The sequence below is a fragment of the Cibotium barometz genome, chromosome 6 (genome assembly GCF_041138505.1).
Source record: "Cibotium barometz isolate CiBa-2024 chromosome 6, ASM4113850v1, whole genome shotgun sequence".
Lineage (NCBI taxonomy): Eukaryota > Viridiplantae > Streptophyta > Polypodiopsida > Cyatheales > Cibotiaceae > Cibotium > Cibotium barometz.
This window is the reverse complement of record NC_141051.1, coordinates 13,114,742-13,139,503: the sequence shown is the minus strand read 5'-3', so window position 1 is coordinate 13,139,503 and position 24,762 is coordinate 13,114,742. Positions and strand designations below refer to the sequence as shown.

The window sequence follows — 24,762 nt, the reverse complement described above, 5'->3', positions numbered from 1 at the left end:
AAAACTCAAGAGGAATACCAATGTCATATCCTGCTCTAATAAGCTTGCAGGCTTCTTTCACTTGTAACTTGGTACCTTTAGCAATGGGCCAAACACAAGGGACATCCTCTGGTGGAGGTAATATTGTCTTTGTAATTTTCCAAGTGTGCCTAACATCTGTATTACAAAAATAGCAATACTTCTCCTTTTTCCAGGAGGATAGTTGACAATCACTCCAAAAACAAGGACTGACATCACCCCCTCGCAACCTTGAGCTACACTTTTTCCCTGATGCCCAGTGGTTGCACTCAACTCGATTCACTGTTGGTATCCTCCGCAAGGCCCACTTTGTATCATGCACATCACTTTCAAGGCTCTCTAAAACTTTGCATTGCTCATCGACCTCTATTGCAGGCTCTAACCTCTCTCTTGTCACATAGTTAAACTCAGGCCTATGGCTAGAGTTGCCAAAGTTTTCTTCTGTCGAGTCGTGTAGTGGCCTTTTGGCTCGAATAGTTTTATTCTCACCCTTGAATTTTACCCTATTTGAAAACATAGGGGTCCCCGCCACTGCATCATCCACTGCTCGTGAGGTAGCTAGTGGGGATGGACTTGCTTTCTGTCGAGAAAGAGCTCTCTCAACCAAAAGCTCCAATGTAGGCCCACAACCTGTGTATTTTCCTTCCAAGAAAGCCAGTTGTCTGGCACATTGGAAGTAAGCATTGATTAGATCTGTCACACAAGCATCATAAAGACTAATCTTTTGCCTATACCCCTCCCCTGCCAACCAGCTTGCATGCTTGGTCTCTGACATATTTGTCCTTGGGACAAGAGCATTGACAATAGGCTCTCCATCCTACAAGAGAGTGGTAGAAATTGATTAAAAACAATGCAGTGCACATAAGTAGGAGGCACACAATAATACAATGAATAATCTCTTACAAACATTACCTTTAAAATGAAATGACCCCATCGACTAACCCTATAGTGCCACCAACTCAACCAGCTAAGAAGCTTAGGGATGTTTCTATCAGCTGCCTTGCCAGTTGCCCACCATGCTCGTATCCTGCGAAATTGCTGAAGGGCACTTTCTTTGTTTGGGGCAGTCCTCCACTTCTCACACATCTCCCTGTGCTTTTCTTGATGTGGGCTATAGATGTACCTCTGCGTGTGGACACGAAGGTTGTCTTCCCAATGCCATAAACATGACCTTTCCCTTTCAATCATCTCCTTTCCGTCGTTGAAGACACGTCTCACTGCATTCCAGTTAGCGCCAGCCTCATCCGCCATAAACCCAAAAAAATTTGCTACCTTCCCTGTGTGCTCCACCATTACCAAATTCATATTTTCCCAAAACATGACTTGAGCATCCTCATCCTCTTCTCTAAATTCACAAGTTGCTATTGTCAATAGCTCACCAATCCTGCATGCCACAAATGGAAACAGAGTTATATTAAAGACAAATTAAGCAATGCTCTCTACCGCTTGTAACTTACATGTGGTCATAAACATGTGCTCCCATTGTATGCCATCCATCCACTCGATGCACATGATCAAAGCAGACCCATGCTTGATTAAGATCCCCATTACCATCCTTGTCCATTCGCCGAACAATGTCAATCCCAGAACCAGGTCCAGTAGTAGACATCTTAAAGATAAAGCAACGCTCAGTAGTAGTGATGGCTTGCAATGGAAATCGAGAACCATGGAAGAACTCAAAATGGCATGTTCTTTTTAGATTAAGAATGGCTTCATATCCTTCACCCAGAGGCCGTGTTGTTTTTCGTGTTTGCATTACCATCTGCTTCACCTTGCATTCATAAAGCATACTTAGTGTATTAAAGATGATAATTGCATACTATTCTTTGCTAAATTGCACTTCCTACGTACTTTTTGACATTTATCAAACTTTGCAACTCTTGCGACATCTCCTGTAGCTCCCTCTCTGTCATGAATTCTCCCTGTGCCTTGTCATCATCAGTGAATGCTCTTAGAACCACCTCCCTTGCCACAATCATTTGTACCTTTCTGGGCCCAGCGTTGTGGTCGATGCCCACTGCACGTGCTACAAAGGCCTTGATATTTCGTATCGATGCTCGGCACATTCCCTTGGAAACCATGTGTGTATGTTTGCCATAATGAATAAATAGTCTGCTATGCATTGATTCTTTTGGCATAAAATAATAGACACAGGCAGGACATTCTTTAAGACACATTGGCACATGCTTGCAGAAAAAACACTCAAGGTTCCCGAAGCTCCCAATTGCCAAATTCCCATATTTTGGAGATTTTATCAGCTGCCCATTCCAATGGAGTTTGTTTGGTTGATTCATACGTGTCCTAAAGGAGCAGTGCTCATTCATGCACTGGAAGGTTCCCCCGCAGAAGCTCTTCCTAAGAACAAAAGTTTTATTGGCCCTAGTTTGCGTTTGTGGCTTTGTCCAAATGTTGCCCTCGTATTTTTGCTCCATCCCTTCCATACCTTTCCCACCTTCAAGCTCATATGTACTGAACTCTGGGTACACCTTGGGAAGCTCTTTTACCTTGCCTTTGTAATCACAATCATGGATTAAAGTGTGCAAGACATCAGTAGGAGGTAACATGCGGATTATTTGAAAGCAAGAGACCGCAGTATCAAACTGAACATCTTCCTCTTCCAAATGTTGAAAGCACTTTTCCACAGGAGAGACCTCTATCTCCTCTTGCAATGACCCATGTGCTTGGACATTGATTTCTTCTATCTCTTCAGTGTCCAAGTCACTGTAAAGCACAATGCTCTCTAATTCAATGCGCAATGCAAAACAAAAAATGTCAAAGTCAAAGTTAATGCCACTTACATTGGAGTACTCTTTCGAGAACCGGGAGGAAATATAGTTGAGGGGCCTTGTTTTGGGGTCTCAAAATAATTCTCTGATTTGGCAATATATACAGAGGACAATGAATGCTCCAAGATAAAATATGCCTCGTCTCCAATCCCTGCATACAAGTGTAAAGGACAAATGGGCTCATACTCTCCTCCAATTTCAAGTAAGGCCTCCACATTTATCCCACCAATAGTTCCAAGCTTCCCCCGGATCATGTTGATTGACACAAGACATTTGCCATTCAAGAAGGGGACTCGGATAGAATGGAGGAAAACACGAGCCTCCCTGCATAATGCAATCACAACAACAATTAAGGAATTTACATTGAATATTAGCCAAAAATATTTTAATACTAGATGTTCTTGCTCTAATCAATAGCATATACTAGCCATAATACAATTTTACCAGGCTCATTTTAAGACTATGGGTAGAAGCAAATAAAAATATTTATTGCAAAAATAGTCATAATGAAGGGTATCAAAAAGAGTACATGTATATATGTATATATGTTTGTGTGTACACGTGTGTGTATGTATACACACACACACGCACACACACACACACACACACACACACATATTTGCTTTGTGTTAGTTCTTGCGCTTTTTCATAATCTCCTGTTAGATTTCAAAAACTCTACCAGTTGGATGCCATAGCATAACTGTGCTATAGATTTAAATAAATCGGAAAAATATTGACCAAACCCTTAAGTTTTAGTGTTGAAATTCATTAGTGTTAGGATAAAAAAATTTGTCCAGTGCCTAACTTAGGGTTTTTAGTAGTCGGCTACTTCTTATGAAGCAATTACTTAACGCTTTTAGTCGTCCTCCACACAGAAGCATCTTCCCTCGAACACACACGTAGAGAAGCGATCATGAAGCATCATACGTCTCCCCAGCAAAGAAACGCTGATCTCATGCGCAGGGCCCTCTCCCCACTCCAATCTTTCTCCCCAACAAAGAGACACAGAAAGGTATCATCATCCATGAATTTGTGCTATTTTTCCTGAATGAATTTGTGCGCTCAGCGCACAAAATAATAGGATGTTTTGCTGCCGCCACACTCCACGCACAGTAGTATGAGATGTGTGGTGTTACTTCTTGCTATTTTTCTTGAATGAATTTGTGCGCTCAGCGCACAAAATAATAGGATGTTTTGCTGCTGCCACACTCCACACACAGTATGAGATGTGCGGCGTTACCTCTTGCTATTTTTCTTGAATTAATTTGTGCGCTCAGCGCACAAAATAATAGGATGTTTTGCTGCCGAGCAGTGACAAAATCATCACGATTTTGAGTTCGTTTCAAGCTTGGATCCCCCTGGCGGCAGAAATTTGGAGAGAGTAGTGTAAGAACATGCTATCTATATGGTGCTGTCTCAAACACATTGCATAGACTGTCTCTCTTACTACTGTCTATATTATGCAGACTTTGTGTATACAAGAAGCTCAAAAAACTCACATTTGATGTCTTCTTGGTTGAGAAACGGCTCACACAGTCGAGAGAGGAGACCAGCAAACATGTGCATCTAAAGAACAATAGCACAAAAAGAAAAAAGTTTGTCCTTAAAAAAGTGTTGGATTGCGAAATATCACTTCTAAAGTTTCTTAGTACTCAATATTGAATGCCTTCAGATTTGGGCTACCGAATCTTTATATATTTTCCAATAAATTTGAATGCCTTGAATTGAACACCTGAAAAGGGCTCCGTAAATATTTTCCAATGGAGATTTTTTTAAAATATTCAATACGGCTTTGAATGCCTTGGAATTTGGGCCAAAGCACTCCATATGATAATCTCAAAGATATTCTGTTCGTTATAATGAGTTGGCCGTTTTGTTGGATAGTGAATGTGCCACCTTTGTTTGATGATTGTGTTGCAGTACTGAATTTAATCTCTTTAGTGAATGTGCCACCTTTTCTTTAAGTTTGTGTCGTATTACTGAATTTGCTGTTAAAATAATCAATTAATTATACAATACGAGTACAATACTATTTGAAGATTTGTTCTTGTATTTTTGCATGGCTATCTGGTTTTCAAATGAGTTCGAGTCATTTCACTAGAGCATCTTGCTTGAAAGGTTCTTGTTGTGCAAAAATGGATGAGTTACCTCTTGCTAAGCGGAAAAAGAGTGTGCAGGTTGGCCCAGGTGAGAGCTCATCGAGACACACAAGGAGGCAAGCTGATTTTTCTAGCACTTTGGAGCAAGCCGCCTCCTCAAACCCTACTACTACAGAGCATGCGGTACATATCATAGATGACACTAACCTGGAGGTGGATATGGATAGGCAGCATCTACATAGTGATGAAAGAAATGAGGAGGATGGACAAAATGTAGTGGGGGCAATTGAGGAAAATAAAGGTGATCAAAATGAGGGTGAGAATACTCAAGGTGGTGATAATGAGGATGAAGGTGAGAATACTGAGGATACTGGGAGAGAGATAGAGGGGGAAGAGAACACACATCCACTAGAGGATCAAGAAGAAACAGTTGTCACAACCCAAACTGAAGGAAGCAAGCAAAAAAAAAATAAGGTTGATATTTTTGGGAAGATTCTAGAGACATCTACTCCACAAGCCTTTTTAGATAGGATAGGAGTCAAATTTAGGTCTCCACCTCCACGTGTTCCTCTCTGTAGGATGATCCAGACGGAGGCAATCCGAAAGGTTTCTCCCTCAACAGATAAATCTCTTACTCGAAGCTTCAAAAAACTAGGTGGGTACATTGAGAGCATGGGAGCTTTCACAGTATCAATTATGGACTTGGAAGGGGAGGAGACACCATTGACACAAGAGAGGGAGGAATCTTGGGATGAGCATTGGAGGACTGTGAATCAACAATTTGAGGAAACTCTTGCACTTGACCCCGAGTGGGGTCCGTACTTGAGCCGAAAAATGGTGCATATTCTTGATGGTAATAATCGACACAATGCTTGGATGGACTGCATTTCTACAGGTGAGTTCTCATTGGGATGTTATAGTTTCTTATGCTTCTTTGTCCTTCCTAATTTTGTGTTTTATTACAGGGTTTCAAGGGGATTTGTCCATGCATTGTTGTGTTCTCTGTAAATTTTATGTGTTCGAGCGGAGGGATGTGGGTGAGCTTTTGTTTTCATTGTCCAGGTTGAACAAGTAAGTTAATTTGTCATCAGAGTCTCCTTCTATGTCAAGTAAGTTGTTTGTACTCAAGAATATTAACATATTTCTTCTTTGTTTTGTAGGACACATGATTATGCATTTGTGCCAACCACATTTGGTGATCGTCTATTTCAACTAAGAAGATTGGGAGAGTCCGACCTAACAACTCTCATGGCACATTTGGACAATGAGGACAAGCTATGGGTTGAGAGAGAGATGCAGAGTGCATCTGCCAGAGGAAGGCCTAGTTGGCTTCATTTGCCAATCCAGATTATGACTTGGCTCTTGTTCAAGGATGAGATGGAGCAAAAAATTGATGAGGCATCAAATGGACCACTTGCCGAGTCTGCTAGGGAGAATGTGACTCGAAAGGTAGAAGTTCTCTACAGAGGAAAAACATCAAAATATGCAAGGATTGCTGATCCCTCCAATGGTGAGGCCTTTTGGTGTGCAGTGCTCTCCCTCCCATGGCACGCGTCAAGCAATCATGTGGCCACAGAGGAAAAGCTCAATATGATAGGTTCTGCTTGCATCAGAGACACAGATAAGGCTCACATTGTCAAGCTATTGGACAACTCTCAGGCTGCAGTGCGATCACTTGAGGGTATGCCAAATGATAAGACAAAGGTTAGGGAATGGCTGCACATGTACTCCTACTGGCTTCAGATCACGGAGCTGGGTTTGAGAATCCAAAATGATATTAAAAATGCCGATCGAGTCAGGTTGCCAGGTGAGAGCCGATTCACCTCTTTTGTTGTTCTATGCAGAAGAAAGTACTTCAAAAGGGCTTTCAAAGTGCACGAAGGAGGCATAAAATTTAGCCATAATATTGACCATCAACCAGGCCTACAAAGTGCTACACGGCGAGTCGTTTATAGGTTTTCCTCCAACATAACCCAGATATTCCTTGTTAAAAAACATGCATGCTTCTTTCTGTGTGTTGTTTTATCATTTGTGCTTTGGCTTGCAGATGGTTGCTTTCTGAAATTGAGGAGCACCAATTGGATATTTTACCCCCTCTCGCTAGTGTGTGGCTTTGTGTTGACAATCAATCTTATATGTATGCCGATTTGAAGCTTGGAAGAGTAAGTGATTGAATTTGTCATTTTGAATCCATGATTGAGAAACATGTTCATATTGAGGGTGAGTTGTGTTTACCCATGTTTGTCATTGAACAGGCCATGTCAAGCATAGAGTCTCGTTTCTGCCCGTGGTGGTTGGACCTTGAAAGAAACCATGTGCCTGAGGAGGAGCTTGATCTGTATCGCCAACATAAGTCTATATTGGAGCTTCGTAGCCAGCAAATTGATCATAATGAGGCCACATCCACATCACATGCAACATCGATTGCATCGGCTTCTTTTCGTAAGTCATTGCCAGTGAATTTAGGGAGGGAAATAGTGAATCGTGCATTGGAGGTGAATCGAGCAATGGAAGCAAATAGGGAGCAGAGTCAACAACAGACATCCAATAGTAGTGCAGGAGGGATACAACCAACTGACATCATAACCAAGACATTGCAAGCTCCAGGTATGTGAGCTTCCTACCTCATCTCTATCGTTATCCGATTGTTTTGACTTGAGACTATGTGTGTTAAATGTCAAAAACCTGTCTATAGGAACCATTTATGCCTTCAATGTCAGTATTGAGGACCTTGCAGCTACTTTTGTGAACATGGAGGATGCATCCTCATTGGGAAAGCAAGTGCTTGATGCCATGAATGTTATTTGCACAGTAGGGAATGTCAAGAGTAGAGGGTCCGATTACTGTGTGGAGTTGATATTTGCAGACTTCCCCTCAAATATCATCATTGGAGGTTGTGTTGCAAACAAGGTTCCATATTGGAATAAGATTGGGGATGGCATGTATGACTCTACTTTTAAAGTTGTTGATTCTTGTCTCTCGAATCGAGGCTTCTTTACATGCCTTTACACTATGGAAGAAGGAGTGACCATTGAGCAGGTTGCACAGAGCGTTGGGTTTGGCATTTATCATAGACAGGTTGTGAGGTGTACTCCACCTATTGGGAAGAAGATGGGGCAAATGATTACTACCCAGGTATTGGTGTTGTTCTCTTTGGGGCTGTCATTTGTGTAAATCTTCTTTGTCCCATTTAAGGTGAAAATGCATGAACAACCAATGTGTCTTTGCTTGTAGGTCACTTGTCTAATATTGGCTGTTTTTGTTCGCTCAACATCTCCTGCTGCAAGCTTTGTGATGCATGGGGATCAACTAAGGGATTTGGCACTAGGTGATGATCTTGATGTAGGGCAAGATCTTATCTTTGACATGTATGTATGCATTCAAATCAAGATAGAATTTAAAATGATTTTCGGTGATCTTTATGGCATATGGTTAATGGTTTGTGTGCGTTTTCAAGAGTGCCATCGGAGGATCTGGTGAAGAGAAAGGGTAGACCATGGCGGGGCGGTTGTCAGAGAGGTCAGCGGCTTAGCAAATACATCGTCTCCGTCTTCAGTCGTCCTGGGGACACGATTTTGGATTTGTTTGCTGGCACTGGAACTCTTGGGCTAGTGGCAGCATTTATGGATCGCAATGTCATAATGTTAGACAAGGATGAGCGGATCTATGATCACCTGTTAGAACCATACTCAGCAAAGGTATGCATGTTGAAAAGATAAATATGTTAGTAGAGAATAATTTTGTATTGATAAAGCTTATTTTCTTTTCTTTGTGTCTCTTGCAGTTATGAGGATCACATGTCTACATCAGAATGCCATTAGAGATAGTCTTTTTTTTAATTGAGACAATCATTTTTTTTGGGACTATTGGAAGTAATGTTTTGATGGATGTTATGCTTCTGAATGTTTTTTACAATAGCATGTAGCTGATTGTTGGACAATTTTTATTTGGATTATAAAATTTTTAAATCCTATGGTTATGGTTTCTAAAGAGTATTATATTGTTGTGTCAGTGGTATGGCTATTAAAATTGGTGTGCATCTTAATGGCTTGATTTCTATGCTCTCTAGTCGCTGTGGTTTCCATGTGGTTGCAAACAATAGTTTGTTTCTATTAGTAGCTCAATGACCAATTCAACGTCTTTTTAGCGAGCCAAGTAGTATGAGTTTTGTAGTGATTTTTTATATCCGCACCATTCATTTGAAAATGCTTTATTTGCAATAGTCATTTTTAAACTTTTTTAGTCTTCTTTGTTCTGTTCATTATAGAGTTGCACTATGGTTTCACTCTTCTCTTTAACATTACATGCTCGCTTAACATCATACCATGCCCCTACTTGCTCACTTTCACAAGGACTTTATTTCTACTCACTGCTCTGTGCTCACTGCTCTTGGCTCGCTAAATAGACGCACCCTTTTACTTGTAATTTCTCCAATGCACAAAAACCAGTTCTTTGTAAGAACTCTACAAGTGGTGTAAACTAGATTTGACTGCAAAAACTACAAGGGTGACCTCCCCATCAAAAATAAAATCAAGTTCAAACATTATTTGCTTGCACTTGATAGGGTTCTCTAGCCATGCTAATATCGTAACATTGCTTAAATTGGAAAAAAAAGGCCCGAGATCCTTGGCCGACATAGTGCGACTAGGGCTCGTGGTGGGCCTTTTTTTAATGATTTAGGCAATGTGGGGATAGTACCATGACAAGAGGACCCCATCTCATGCAAAAAGTTGATGTTTAAAAAATCATGTTCATGCCATGCAATAAAAAATTATGTGCAAACAAAAGTGATTCCCTACAAAAACAAAAATCAAGTTCCAACAAAAGTTGCATACAAGAGCCATCTCGCTACTAAACCCCCAAAAAGAACATGTTAAAACACCAAACGTAGTCCAGTCATGTTGATGTCCCAACAATGCACAAATTGCAAAAAAGAAGAGACCTAGGAGCACAATGCGACCAAGGACTAGGGCTTGTTTGAACTCGTGAAATGTCATGTCATAGTGACCAATTTTCATAGGCCTTTCTTTTTTGTTTTGCAAATTGATCACGCTAGGGAATCAACATGGTCAAAAGAGTGCATCTAGTGCAAACAATGATGTTTGAACACAAGTGCTTTTTTCCTTTTTAGGAGGATTACTCATTGCATAAGAATGCATAAATTTTGTTGCAAAATCCATGATCTTTACATGTTAAAATTATAATATCTTTACAACAGCTTGCCACACCAACAGAGTGTGACCATGACCTATTTGAGCATACAATCATCAAGACTAAATATAATTTGATAGAGATCATCAACTTAATACAAAATTTAACCATGCATTAAGGTATAATAGTGGACAAAAAGATTTTCCTTTTTTCAAACCAAAAAAAGAACCATTACTGCTTAAGGGAAACATGACATCATCAAAGGGACTAGGTGTGCCCTTACCCCTTTTTAGTAGAGATAAGTTAAGTCTTGAGCCATGCGGGCTCAGCATCCACATGGCACTCTTCAAAAATCCCTACAAGGATTTCTTATGATGTGACAATATCCTCCATGACCTCTTCCACCACCCTAGCAGAAGAGACATTTGGCAACAGGAGGTCTATGCTTTTTTGAAACCTACAAATCTCTCTCAAACCTTTTATCCCCAATCTGCTTCTTCTCTTCTCGACATTGGAGGAATCCTTGGTAGGGGTGGTGGCTGGTTCCTAGCAATCCAAGATAGTCAGTTTGATTTGGACTTTTTCTGTGTTTCTTCAACATGGCTCCACTATTCCCAATTCTTGCATCTTGATTCTTGCGTACTTCCTCCTATTGCCTGAGGATTGAAGGGTCACAGATAATGTAGTTCTACAAGCTCATTAACAAGCAAGTCCTCAAGCCATCATGATATCATCCTTTGCTTAGTTTGGAGCGCCATGCCTCCTTGAAGTTGATGCAATCTTCCAAACTCACACTTATGTTCATAGGTTTTGGTCCCTCTTGCTTCATCCATGCGATGGGGCAGGGTGATATTATCAAACTGGCAAATGCCTCCTCTCGAGGCATCCAAATGAACAAATTACCACATTTTTGGTGCATCCTTGAGAGAAGAAAAATTTCAATCTCATAAAAATTCAAGTCAAATGGGACCCTTGCAATGGCATGCAACTACAAGAATAGATTTACAATGGACAAGAGGTAAAAGTTCATTGGCACCCATCATCACATCATTTACCTGAAATTTTCAGGGAAAATAAATGATTTCTCTAAGAATCTGTGTAATTGCAGAAAAAATTTGCCGCTGTTTATTTCACTATGTTTTCCAATCACTGAACTTTAACCTGAACTAGGTTAAGGAGTTGAGGCCTCCTGTATCGTTTCAATAACAGTGATGAGCATACAACACTAACAGAGGAGAAGGCCATGGCAGCTCCAGCAGCCCAAGGAGGCAAGCGCAACCTTAAAGCTGGATACAAAGCTCCAGCAGCTACTGGAACAGCAAGAACATTGTAACCAACAGCAAACAGGTAATTCAGGCGAATGCGGGAAAAGGTCTTCCGAGACAGGTCAATGGCTGTAACTACCCCTTCAAGACTGCTCCTCATTAACACAAAATCAGCAGCTTCAATGGCAATGTCAGTTCCTGCTCCCACTGCCATGCCAACATCTGCAGCAGCTAGTGCAGGAGAGTCATTAATACCATCTCCCACCATTGCTATGATAGAACCATCCTTCTGTAATTTTCTGATCGTCTCGGCCTTTTCGCAAGGTAAAACCTCAGCAATTATCTGGTCAATTCCTGCCTGCACACCACCTTGCAACACTCAGTTTTAACTCATACAAGCCTTTCTCATCAACACCATACAATTTTTCCAAAAACGTGTTCACAATAAGAACAGAGGAGGAGAACGCAATTTGGGTGAAGATCAAGAGCGGAGACACCCAGCCACTTTTAATTGCAGCTGCCAATTGGATTGCATACACCAGTAAAGAGGTCAAGGAAGGAACCTCACCTTTTTGCCAGTATACGAGGACGTCATGGAGTCTCTAAACAGGAAAATCCATTTTTCTTGGAGATTTCAATGCGCTCATACAGATGACCAGCAGGTTAGGTTCCTGGAATATGAGCCGAATGCACTAACACTTCCAGAAGTGGATCCTGAGGACCTTGATAGCTAGGGCCTTAGATGATGAAGGGAATGTCACTTCATATGGACAGCACTTCCTTGACATGGTGCAGGTTGATCATTTATAATGTGGATTCAAAGGTGGTCTCACTTGCTTTCCACATAGAGGAGGTTTGAGCACAGTGGATTATATTCTTGGGATCCCTAGCTTTTATCCTTGATATCATTGATCTCACTGTATCCCGCCTACCACTAGGTTGATCATTATAATGTGGATTCACAGGTGGCCTAAGTCAGGTGGTCTCACTTGTGCTTTCCACATGGAGGAGGTTTGAGCACAGTGCATAATGTCTTGGGATCCCTAGCATTTATCCTTGATATCATTGATCTCAATGCATCCGCCTACCACTAGGAGCTGATCACACATACCTTAGGTTTTCAGCCTTCTTTGCACAGTCCCAAAGTAGCCTAGCCCATCACCTACCACAGTGTACACAAGCTTTCTGTTTTATTACACCCTCCAAGACATTTATTGTTATCATCTCTATAGCTCTTTCCTCACTACCCATACGCTGCCTTCTTTAACGCAGATTTTCTACATATGATTTTTCTTGCCCTCAGGGAAATAATTAAAGCACATGCCGAGTCTGAGGAAGTCTACAGCTGCTTTGTAGAATTTAAAAAGGCCTTCAACACTACCCCATGCAAGAAACTTTTTCATAGGCTTCAAGATCTGGGTTTCTCACCCGAGGTGATTTGGACTGCTATGGCATTGTATGAGCAGGTCACGGGATATGTCCAAACTCCCCAAGGGATGACTAAGGAGAGTTAAACACCATTGGTGTCAAGCAAGGCTGTCCTCTTTCTCCAATTTGGAATATATATTGATGAGGTAGCTAATTTTATTAAGCGACCTGGTGGTTGCAACTCTTCCTTAAATAGATGATATTGTTTAAATTTCATCTTCTGTTAAGGGGCAAAAGCATCTACAAGCCCTTGAGTCCTTTTGTGACCAGAAAGAGCACGGGGTCAACCCTAGTAAGACTAAGGTCATGATTTTCCACCCTTCCACAAGTGGGAGAAAGAATAGGTGTTCTAGTCTATCGTGAGCAGGTAGGGGCCACCACTGGATGAGCACATGGGTGGGGGCAGATGGGGACATAGAATGGGAAAATTTCCTCCTAGTCTATTCTGATCTTTCTCGTTTTGATGTTAGAATCCAGGGCAAGACCCTTTTCTTCTTTTATCCAGTAAGGAGGAAGCATACCTCCTTTGCAACAGCTTTTGCAGTTGTCCAATTATCACCCGTAACCATAATGCTAGAAATACCCATTCTTTTCAGTCCTTGCACAACGACAGCAGCTTCCACCTTCAAAGGATCAGCCACTCCGAATATACCCTCCAAACGGCCATCAACAGCTACCAGGACTTCTGATCTTGCTTTCTGCTCAATCTCCAGCAAGTGCTCTTCAGCTTCAAAAGGGATGTCTACTCCAGCATCCTTCAACAGTTTTCGATTGCCTACCTGCAGCATGAATATGAGAAGCTCAAAATTTGTAACAATTTATGTTAAAACACAACGATGATGGAGCTTTGCAGAAAAGAGTAAATACCAGGAGACTTCTGCTATCCACCACGCAGCGCACTCCCTTTCCGGGAATAGTTTCAAAAGCAGAAACATTCCTCAACCAGCCCGTGTTCTTGGCATTTGATCCATCAGCACTCCATTCTTCTTCTGAGAGGGATTCACCATTCATGTACTGTACAATAGCTTTGGCTAACGGATGCTCACTAGCAGCCTGCATAGAAAATCATAAAGTTTCAAAATCATTTTCTCAGTAGCAGAGGTTTTGGCAGCAACCTTCACAAGTTGTGGTTGAATATCAAACTGAACACACTGATGCCACTCTTCATCACTTAGCTGATAAAACAATTCCTAACAACTAAATCTCAAGCTACAAAATGTGGTTGAATATCAAACTGAACACATTGATGCAACTCTCCATCACTTAACCTGAAAAAACAATTCCGAACAATTAAATCTCAAGCTACAAAATTCCACACCACTGAATCTCAGGCTACAAAATGTGGCTTTCCCTTCCATTTTTAGAAACAAGAAATATTTCAATTAAAAGCGAAAGCCTTGTAAGGAACCAAGAAAACTTTTTTCCCACCTGCCTTACATTAACATGTTTCGAATTCTGTGCATATTTACAAGAAATGGCATGAAAGTGCAGAGGTCAAAATGCCTTCCAGCAGTTAAACATTTCTCGAGCTAACAAATGGCATGTTTCATGCATTTCATTCAAAGTGAAAAACATTTCTCGCACCATTTTCCCACCAATGCCCACCTCAGATGGGCACCTTGTTCCACACGCTCAAATGAGCCTGCATGCCCTGAGCTGTACACATGCCTCAATGTTGCTTGTATTTTGCAGTCCATCAACTTCATTACCTCCCTTCTCTTGTAACATATGGAAACTTAGAACTTTTTTTTTTCCACAGGAAAGAGATCCTTTTTCTAGTTAAAAAACAGCAGCCATAGGCTAAGTGTACAAGCTCAGCACCCTCATAAGAGGCAAAAAGAAAATGGGGAGGGTGGTTCCCTCCATAACTGGCTGCCCTCCAAGGACAACTACCTCATAAGGGTGTGTGTGTGTGGTGGGGGGGGGGGGGGGGGGGGGGGGGGGGATGCAGAGTGATCTCGCGGGCCCAATCAGAGAGAAAGGGGCCCCCTCACCATGTGCACAAGGCGGTCTACTCCAAATGCTTAGAAGAAGAGGGGGCAAGCTGCTGCTCCAGCGAGATATCAATACCCACCTGACATCCGGGATATCTAATTGGTGCCATTGGGTATCCACTGAAAAGACTCAATTGTATGCCAAGCTGCAGTGGGTGAGGATCCAACCCAAAAACCACGACTATGCTAGTTGATCTGCGCTCTTGAGGCCAAACAAAAGTCCTCAGTTGCCTGCCCAAATCTCTAAAGATCCCCTCCTCCCCTAGGAGGTAGGGGGCTATATCATCCGCAAACTCTACGCCTAGAAGCTCCTCTTGAGATCTGATGGGGAGACGAAGACCCTGTAGCCCTGTCCCTTGAGCAAACAAAAAATTGCTCATGGCCTCTACAACAAAGAGGAAGAGGAAGGGGGCGAGAGGACACCCTTGACAAACTGATTGGGTGATCAGAAATATGTCCCCCCCTCCCCCCCCCCCCCCCCCCGCCCGAATAAGGACCCGGCTATGGGTGGCGGAATGAAGTGCAAAGATTCCTGGATCCATCTTGCAAGGAATCCCATCTAAAGCATGGTGCCCTCTAGGAAAGCCCAATCCACTCTATCGTAGGCTTTCTCAAAATCCAAGAGCAACACTACCATATCCTCCTACATTGTTAGAAGCGGTTTGTGGAAGTCACCTCCCAAAAAGTGAAGATGTTATCCAGGATGCTCCTATCCTCAATGAACCCTGTTTGTGTGCCATGAATCAAATCTGGGAGGTGGGGCTGTAGGCGGTGGGGCTAATAGCTTTGGTGAGGATTTTGTGGGCACTGCCAAGGAGGGTGATGGGGTGCCATTGGCGTACCTCAAAATGGTCACCACCCTCCTTGGGAATCAAGTGAATGAGTGTGACCAGTGATCATGATCTCATTGAAGGCAGCCCGAAGACTGAACTCCATAAGGCCCCTCCCAGTGATGAAGGAAGAGGGAGACCAGTAGGCTGTCCGCTCCCGGGTGCTTGCAGCCAAGCAAGGGCTCAAGGGTGTCACTCAACTCCTCACCCACAAGGGGTGAGCTGTAACATGCAATTGGTTTGATCGTGTAACGCACAACAAGACCTTCTTTATACCTTTAAGTTAGTGAGCATGAAGTAATCCACTTTAATCTTTATACACATGAGGTAGAGATGGAGAGAGAGAGAGTGAGAGAGAGAGAGAGAGAGCAGAGATGACACCAGATTGGTCCCAATATACCCATTGAAGGGCCCCCTCCTACGAGTAAGAGTATTTGCTTTATTACTTTGGAGAACTGTTACAATGTAGAGAACTTACTGAGTATGACTAACCGAGATTGCCAAACGCAAGGACGTTGTAGGACCAGACATCTGCTGAAACATCAAGCAGGTTGAAAGCAACTTGCAAGCCACTTCAGTTAGCCTTACGCACACCCAGATCTGCTGAGGGAGATGCACTACTGAAGGCTAAATGCTGAAGTAAACTTCGGGGCTGCCTATAGACTGAAGCACAAAGTGCTTGGCTGAGATTTATGCATGCAAAAGGCCAAGGTCTTTAGGCACACATATTGTGCACCGTTTCTACTGCTGAATGAATGATTTATGAGATGATTTATGCAATGAAGTGAGGGGCTGCTTATATAGTGGCTTGTGCTGCTGGTCAGTGGATGCTAACTGCCGTCGGCCGTTTTTTAACGCCCATGACCTGCTGAATTATGCATTAAATGCTATAAAATTCATATGCACATTTCCTAATGCTGGTAAACTACTGCACACAATAGCCGGCTGCAGAGATAGAAAGAGAAGTGCGAGAAGCTGAGGGGCAAGCACGAACAACTGCGCACACCTGTTGGACAGTTACTCCCGTGCATAGCAACTTCTGCTGCACCCTTGTTGTCTTCATCAGAATTTGCATCATCAATGGAATCCTCATCAGATTGGGCATCATTCACTAAGTGCTTCACCAATTGGTGGTTCATCAAGATTTTGTTCTCAATTATGCATCGTACACTTGATTATCAAGTGATGGAGTCATGGAAACGTCGCCACAAAAAGGAACTGCCATCGCTAGAGGGGGAATCTTCCTCAAAATCCTTTTTTAGTTTTTATATGTAGTGGGTCATGGGTCCTCTGCCCAAGTCGTCCCCTGAAAAAGATTTGTAATAGATGTTATGTGTGTTTTTCCTTGTGTGCTTTGAGTCAGTTACCTTCAATAACACTCCACTAAAAATCCCTTATCAAAGCAAGGGGGGGATATAGGACACAAACAACTAACTCCCAATGTTACCTTGGCCTCTGATCGGAGTTTGGGACAAGCTACATGAGCCTCTGAGCCAAGCATGATAAGCCTTTGAGCCATGCTAGTGTTGAGCCTTTGAGCCTGTTGAGGCCAAGCTCACCAGCCTCCGAGCCAAGCTTACCAAACTCTGAGCCAAGTTACATGAGCCTCTGTGCTTGCAACTAGAACATGCCAAGTTCGGACCAAAGTTAGAGCATGTGTATTCCTACCTAGTGAAAGTTCCTCATCACACTTCCACCTTCTCTCCGAAGGGGCGTTGTTGGGTATTTCGGAGTCTCGTGTGTACGTGTCCACCTTGTGTTTGTATGTGTCCCATCATATGTGTGTGTAGCCATGTTCATATGTTCAATAGCCTTAGGAAAGCCATTACCAAAGGTGTGCATGGGAACAAGGGCTAAGCTAGGGGAATCTTCATGTGACCTGAGCGATGATGTCATTGAGAGGATAATATCTTGTACTTGCTCACCTATTTAATGGGTGCTTAATGCTCAATGAAAATCAATTCAAGTGTTCATTATCTCTCATTTTATCCATTACTTAGCAAGATGTAGCCTTCTAATCACACTCGTGCTTTTTAGGTTAATTAGGTTAGACTAATTGTTCTTCTTAATCTCTCTCTCATTCTCTCGTTGCTGCCCCTTGGGCCATCAAAGTGACCATCCGCATCACAAGGGTCTAGTGGGGTGAGATCTGCCTGCACTGCCCTCCGTCTTGTCAGACTTGGCTAGGGGGTTGGATGGCAAGTGTTAGACATCATCCCCTTGTTGCTGGCTTCCTATTTGGTGTCCTATTTTAGCCTCTAGGGCTGACCATGTTAGCTAGAGGGCCTGGTCACCCCTCACATATTTTTCCCCTATTTTATCCCCATTTTTATGGTGTCTTGGATATTTATCCTAGTCTTGGACATTTATCCCAGTCATGTGGATGCTAGTCGGCTGCCTACTTTTGGGCATATATATAGCTGCCTTGCCTCCCTCATTCTTTACTACTTGCTTAGCATTGTTTGCTGCAATCCCTCACATTTATCCCAATCGTGTGGATGGTAGTCGGTTGTCTACTTTTGGGCATATATATAGCTGGCTTGCCTCTCCCTCATTCTTCATTGCTTGCTTAGCACTGTTTGTTGCAGTCCCTCACACACGAGGTTTTCTCCCCTCTTGCTCGGGACGAGCAGGTTCTCACCTGTGTTTCCTCTCCGTCTCTCTCTCTCACTCTCTCCTGTGTTTCCACTTTCCCTTCTTCCACTGCACATTCTATCATGGTATTAGAGCACCGGTGATCTACAGTGTTGGATGCTCCCTCCTCTCCCTTCTCAGGTGGTCAAATCTGCGTTTTTCTTGTAGATAGATAGATCTGCGTCTTTTTTCTCAGAATTGCTGCTGGTTGCCTACCTCTTCTAGGCGTCTTCTCCATTGCAGCTATTGGTCATCCTTTACAAGTTTTGATCCTTGAGATTCACCTGTTTTCTGCTCTGTTTTCATGGCAACAGCACCTAGAGTGCTGCATTTTTCTATAGGTGGTTGTCTACAGCAGTTTCGTAGCAACTCTTCAGAATTCGGCAACATCTACCCCCCCCTGTAGTGCTGGCTGCCTATTCTGTGCAGGACAGCAGCAGTCTACATGCTGCATTTTTTCTCCTACTGGTTTTCTGATGCCGATTTGCTGATCTGAGGCATGGTTGTATCTATTTCTTCTGTTTCTCTAGAGTTTGCCCTTTCTGCTGCCCCTTTTACCTCTGCGTTTTCAGATTTGCAGCCATGGTTGCTGCGTTTTTCTGAACTGATCTTGCTGGTAGCTCTACCTTCACCTAGGCTTCATCCCATTGGACCCGAAGGTACCTTCTCTTCAGCGTTTTTCCTCATAGGAGGTGTGGACAGTGGTTGGCCTGATTTTTCAGGTTTGTAGCCCTTGTTTGGCTGTGTTTTCTTCTCCAGTGGACACAGATCGCTTGCAGAGGGGGGTTTTGTTTGGATTGTGGCTTTGGAGGCAGTTTGGTACTTGAGGAGGATACTGAATTTCTGATTTCAGTCAGCGTTTTTCTGATTTTGGAGCATCTATACCTGTGTTTTGTTCCTGGCCTACCCAGTTGGTTTCTTCATGTTCCTTGCCTTCTGTTGGCGGTGGAGTGCTGTTTTTTGTTGGACAGCAATGTTTTGGATGCGTTTTCCATCCCAAAGGAGTTTTCTACACGCAGAGGGGGCCCATCTCCACCTTGAGGATCAGTTTCGAGAGCTGTTTTGTTTCTGTGGAGACTTTCTTCTGTGACAGGAGTTTACAGATTTTGGAGGAGAGCAGTGATCTTTTCAGAGATCTTGAGCAGAGTTTATTTTGTCCGAGCTTGTGTTTTGCCTGTGAGGTGTGATCCTTTCACATGGATCACTTGTTTGCTGCTCATTCTTGGGATCTGATTCTACTTATGGAACAGTCTTCTGCTCTCAGTGATGCTCTTGAGGACTTTGTCACCATTGCAGTTTATATTCCAGCTTCCCTTCCTCATTGTGAGGAGTCTACCTCTGCATCTCTTTGTGATGCTTTTGAGGATGCCCCTCCCTCTGCCAGTTTCTCTCTCTCTCTCTCTCTCTCTCTCTCTCTCTCTCTCTCTCTCTCTCTCTCTCTCCTGTGTTTCCACTTTCCCTTCTTCCGCTGCACATTCTATCAACGAGTAGTGCCATCTGTCTTGGTGCGCAACTAACCAAGGTGTTCCCCGACCCTATTTTCCTCTCCACCTCTCTCACTCTCTCTCCTGTGTTTCCATTTTCCCTTCTTCCGCTGCACATTCTATCAGCAAGTAGTGCCATCTGTCTTGGTGCGCAACTGACCAAGGTGTTCCCCGACCCTATGCTTCGTGTGGGCCCGTTCTGCTCTGGCTCGACCGTGTGCAAAAATTGGGCTCCGGTTATCATAGTAAAGGTATTTTTAGGGCACCACGAGCGATACATTCACATAGATGGGGGGGGGGAAGGCACCGCCAACGATACATTCACATAGATGAAGAGAGGATCACCTCCAAGCTTGAGCTCATGACCTTGCCATGGTTGCCATGGCCTCGCCCACCAAGCTCTACCAAGGGCCAAAAGTAGGAAACAATGCTCAAACAGGAGCCGAAGTCTCAACACAAGCACTGCCATCCACTGGAAGACATCTCAGGAAACTATAGTCCATTGGCTGTCTCATGACTCGAGGGGGGGGCACCTGGAGACTTCAAGGGGAGGGCTCTCACCCAGGGAAGCAATGACTGTCATCCCCACCAGCTCCGAGAAGTGATGAATCAGTTTGTGGATGGAGCCCATCTAGTGGTTCCTTGCGGGGTCAGGGGCTCTTGGCGGTCGGTGGGAGTGTTTGGAAGAGGCCATAGGGGGCTTTAGAGAGGGGGGGGGGATTTCGGAGGAGAGGATGGAGGAGAGGTCCGCGGATCAGGTGAGGGAAGCCCCGAAGTGGGAGGGCTGGGAGGGACTGAGGAAGAAAGCAGGGGAGGTGGGAGTGGAGGAGGGAGAGGATCTTGCGAAACGGGGGAGGATGGTATATACTCATCCCTGAGAGAACACCTGATGCTTCTGAGGAATCATATCCTCCCTTTTTTTTTTCTTTTTTCTTTTTTTCTTTTTTTTTTGGGGGGGGGGGGGTGTTGTTCTCCGAAAAATCGAGAAGACTGACACCGAACCACTCCGTGGAACTGGTCTCCAGGCGGTACCTGACACCTTCTGGGGGGCGGGTGGGGCCTCCGCTCTAGACAGATGCTCCTGCGATAAATGCTCATAACAGTTCTCTGACACGACCGTTTCCACCCGTGCCCCTGAGGCACTCGCTCTCGCCACTCTAACAGGGGGAAGGGGGCTAGACCGACATGTGGAGCTCGTCTAGTCTGGCGATGAGGGCAAGCTCTGGTGAGGTAAACCATCTTCTGGAAAATGGAGCACTGGCCTGGAAGGCCTGAGTACTCCACCCGTTGAAGAATGGGATCTCCCCGAAGGCATTGAAGAAAGATGACATGCAGTACAGTCTCTGGAGAGGTGTGGAGTTAAGGAATCCCAGCCTCCCCGCGCCAGCATTGAGGCGGTCATCGCTGGAGATTCCAACACTTGCCATATCGTTCTCCCAGTGATGACAAGGAGAAGCGGAAGGTACTTCTTCCTCAGGCCTGGAAAACAAACTGTGACCACGAATCCAGATACTCCAGCAAGAGGGTGCCAGAGAACGACTGAGAGGCACATCAATCAATTGATGCCCAAAGCCTTCTCATTTAGCCTCAGACCAAGGCTATCATTGCCTACAAATGTTCTAACCTATTCATAGCTTAAGACCACATGCTAATGCTGCCTTGCCCATACAAAATAGAATCTTATGAAGCAAAAAAGAAAACCATTTTACTGCATCATCTTACTGCTGAAAATATTAACTATGGCCTCCTCTCTTTTTTTTACCCATAAAGAGACATCTTAACTATGGCCTACTCACCTCTGCAGATGCAACCAGTTCCAGGAAATCAATCAACTTCATGTCAGAGAACATCTTGACACTAGTCACGCAAGGCTTCCCTTTTGTAAGGGTTCCCGTCTTATCAAACACAATGCATCGAATACTTTGTGCACGTTCTAAAGCATCGCCCCCTTTGATTAGAACACCATTTGTTGCCCCAACTCCAGTTGCAACCATGACTGCTGTCGGTGTAGCTAGCCCCAAAGCACAAGGGCAAGCAATAACCAGGACCGAGATGGAAAACATGAGGGAAAACACAAAGTCGTTGGTACCACGAGGCAGCCATGTTGATGAATACAAGCCAGACTTTCCAGCCAAATACCTGCACACACGAGAATCCTTGAGAGAGGCCATTCTCATCAAGTATGACAGTAATGCAAATGTCTTGTCTTACTAATTTTATTTTATTTTTAACGCACCAGCAGAGCCATGTTAGGAATGCCACTGAAACCACCACCGGAACGAAAATGCTAGCAACCTGCATGCCCAAACAAATTCTTTAGAGCAACATGTAGGTGTATTTATCATTGTCCTTCCCAATCCGTCAATTTTACAAAGCATGTATGCTACGAATATAAAATGTTTATACTTGACATTCAGAAAGCCAGGTAAAATGCAATATCTATATTGTGTGCTTGGCTTAATGAATACCAAAACACGTTGCCCCAATGAATGAGCCTCCTCAGTCTCAGCTTTACCTGATGCATCTTAAGGCTCATCTATGTTATATCCCAAATTAAATCCCAAACCGATCTGATTAAGGATAACTAGTGGTTAAAGTACTAACCATTTTAGAGAGTGAAGGTAGCCTAGCAACATTGGCTATGTTTAGAGAAACCTTGTTTAGGGCTTTCTACAATTGAAAGCAGGAAAATGGCTATATAAGTAGGTGGCTGTTCTCTCCCGTCAGAAAATCGCATTAGAAGAACATGTTGGGATGGCATCCTGCTATATAGAATGGATTGGATATCACTTCTTGCTGAAAAAGTCAGGCTACTACTTGAGGTCTAAGGCTGTGCTACAAGGTGGTATGGGAGACTGAAAGAATGTTGCATGCAAGATGGGTAGTATGTGAAACAATGCTTGTAAACCATGGCTTATTCAAGAAAAGATCTTTATTAAAAGGATTTGGATTGAGTGCACAGTAAGGGCATGCTGGCACTCATAAGCATTAAATAATATATGATGTGGGCATGTCTGTACATTGTTAGAAATTGATATTCCACCCACGTATTGTAAATGCCTGGGCTCCAGGTAGCTAGAGTATGTAAAGCCCCAGTCGTGAAGCCCAGACGCCCAGTTGACACTACTTTCTGTGTGCTAAAGTTGAAATATAAGATGTTTTCTTCCAGGTTTTGCAAAATGTACAGCTTTTTTATATGCTGAAGTTGGCTGAGCTGGTTAGTCTTTGGGTCATTGCAATTGTAAAGATGCCAGCACCTGATTCTCATAATATCATAGCAACAGCATGGCCAATATCAGAAAATAAGAGAGAACAATACATTTCTTACTTACAACATCTGCAAATTTTTGAATGGGAGCTTTGACCATTTGAGCAGTCTCCACTAGATCAACTATCTGTGCTAGGGCAGCCTCCGAACCCACACGAGTGACACGAATATGCAGGGATCCGTTCGTATTAAGTGTACCTCCAATAACATTCTCACCGATCCCTTTTGCTACAGGTATAGCCTCACCAGTGATCATGCTCTCATCAATATGGCTTGAGCCCCAGATAATGAGGCCATCTGCCGGTACCTTTGATCCAGGAAAAACCTTCAGTATATCTCCTCGCTCAACCAGTTGAGCATCAATCTCCGTCTCCTTTATAGGATTGCCATCTACATGGAAAACAAGCTAGTGAGACCCAATGGTAGTCTATCCCCCATGATTGAAAGTCCAACACCTTTGATTAGGCTTAGAGTGACACTGTCAATATCAATTTTAAGAGTTCAATAAGCCCAAGAAACTCTGGCCATATACAAAAAAAAGGAGAGAGAGAGAGAGAGAGAGAGAGCTGAGTCTTTTAGCATGTTGACCAAGCCAGTGAACCGCAGATGATCCATATGATGGCACCGAAGTGCAGGGACTGGGACCACAAATGATCCATATGATGGCACCAAACTTCCAAAGTGCACGGACTAGGACCACAAATGATCCATGTGACCACACCAAAGTGGAAAATCGTGAGCTGGAGCTGGAACTCTCCCCCCCTGCACACCTATCAGCTTCTCGACATCGCCCTGCCCTCCTGCCTGTGTTTGAAGCCCCCCACCCCGCCTTCGCCTCTACTCCACCCCGCCTTTGCCTCTACTCCACCCCCCACCCCCCCCCCCTCCCCCCCAGGAGAGAGAGAGAGAGAGAGAGAGCTGAGTCTTTTAGCATGTTGACCAAGCCAGTGAACCGCAGATGATCCATATGATGGCACCGAAGTGCAGGGACTGGGACCACAAATGATCCATATGATGGCACCAAAGTGCAGGGACTAGGACCACAAATGATCCATGTGACCACACCAAAGTGGAAAATCGTGAGCTGGAGCTGGAACTCTCCCCCCCTGCACACCTATCAGCTTCTCGACATCGCCCTGCCCTCCTGCCTGTGTTTGAAGCCCCCCACCCCGCCTTCGCCTCTACTCCACCCCGCCTTTGCCTCTACTCCACCCCCCACCCCCCCCCTCCCCCCCTTCTTTTTTTGAACAAGCCAGTGAACCGCAGATGATCCATATGATGGCACCGAAGTGCAGAGACTGGGACCACAAATGATCCATATGATGGCACCAAAGTGCAGGGACTAGGACAACGAATGATCCATGTGACCACACCAAAGTGGAAAATCGCGAGCTGGAGCTCTCCCCCCCTGCGCACCTAGCACCTTCTCGAAATCGCCCTACCCTCCTGCCCATGTTCGAAGCCCGCCTCTACTCCCCCCCTGCGCCCGTGCAAAGCGTCCCCCCCCCCCCCCCCCCTTTTTTTTTCGCTGCCTCCCACCTGCTCCCTTCCACCTGCAGCTCACACCCTCCTTTCTCCCTTCCATCTGCAGCCCCCGGCCCCAGTCTCCCTTCCAGCTCCCCCTCTTCTGTCTGCAGCCCATGTCCCCATTCTCCCCTTCCGCCTACGGCCCACATCCCCATCCTCCCCCTCAGCCCTAGCCTCTCCAGTGCCCCCTCCTCCTTCGCCTCCATTTCTTTGCGGGGCTGTCATCTCTTGCCCAGCCTTTTCCGCCTCAGCCCCCCTTGCCTCAAATGCCCTCCTCC

The 24,762-nt window shown here is 44.2% G+C and overlaps 3 protein-coding genes across 3 annotated transcripts in view; 2 read left to right on the top strand and 1 right to left on the bottom strand.

Moving 5' to 3' along the window:
- The first annotated feature begins 3,711 nt into the window (after window positions 1-3,711).
- LOC147637425 (uncharacterized) lies at window positions 3,712-6,794 on the top strand. Its single transcript, XM_086798844.1, has 5 exons — window positions 3,712-3,816; window positions 4,982-5,798; window positions 5,869-5,974; window positions 6,064-6,733; window positions 6,777-6,794. Exons 1-5 carry the CDS (start codon window positions 3,718-3,720, stop codon window positions 6,792-6,794), a joined length of 1,710 nt encoding a protein of 569 aa, XP_086654970.1. The 5' UTR covers window positions 3,712-3,717.
- Window positions 6,795-8,207: 1,413 nt separating this feature from the next.
- On the top strand, window positions 8,208-8,823 carry LOC147637424 (uncharacterized). The gene is made up of 2 exons (XM_086798870.1): window positions 8,208-8,601; window positions 8,688-8,823. Exons 1-2 carry the CDS (start codon window positions 8,332-8,334, stop codon window positions 8,691-8,693), a joined length of 276 nt encoding a protein of 91 aa, XP_086654996.1. The 5' UTR covers window positions 8,208-8,331; the 3' UTR covers window positions 8,694-8,823.
- Window positions 8,824-10,975: 2,152 nt separating this feature from the next.
- The window catches only part of RAN1 (copper-exporting ATPase / responsive-to-antagonist 1 / copper-transporting ATPase (RAN1)), a 49,690-nt gene continuing 35,903 nt past the window's right edge, over window positions 10,976-24,762 (bottom strand). Inside the window, exons 4-9 of the mRNA XM_086799224.1 lie at window positions 23,022-23,347; window positions 21,926-21,984; window positions 21,486-21,828; window positions 13,615-13,800; window positions 13,269-13,526; window positions 10,976-11,677 (exon numbers count right to left, since the gene is read on the bottom strand). Of these exons, the coding sequence (XP_086655350.1) occupies window positions 11,201-11,677; window positions 13,269-13,526; window positions 13,615-13,800; window positions 21,486-21,828; window positions 21,926-21,984; window positions 23,022-23,347 (1,649 nt within the window). The 3' untranslated portion in view covers window positions 10,976-11,200. The remainder of the gene's footprint in view (window positions 11,678-13,268; window positions 13,527-13,614; window positions 13,801-21,485; window positions 21,829-21,925; window positions 21,985-23,021; window positions 23,348-24,762) is intronic.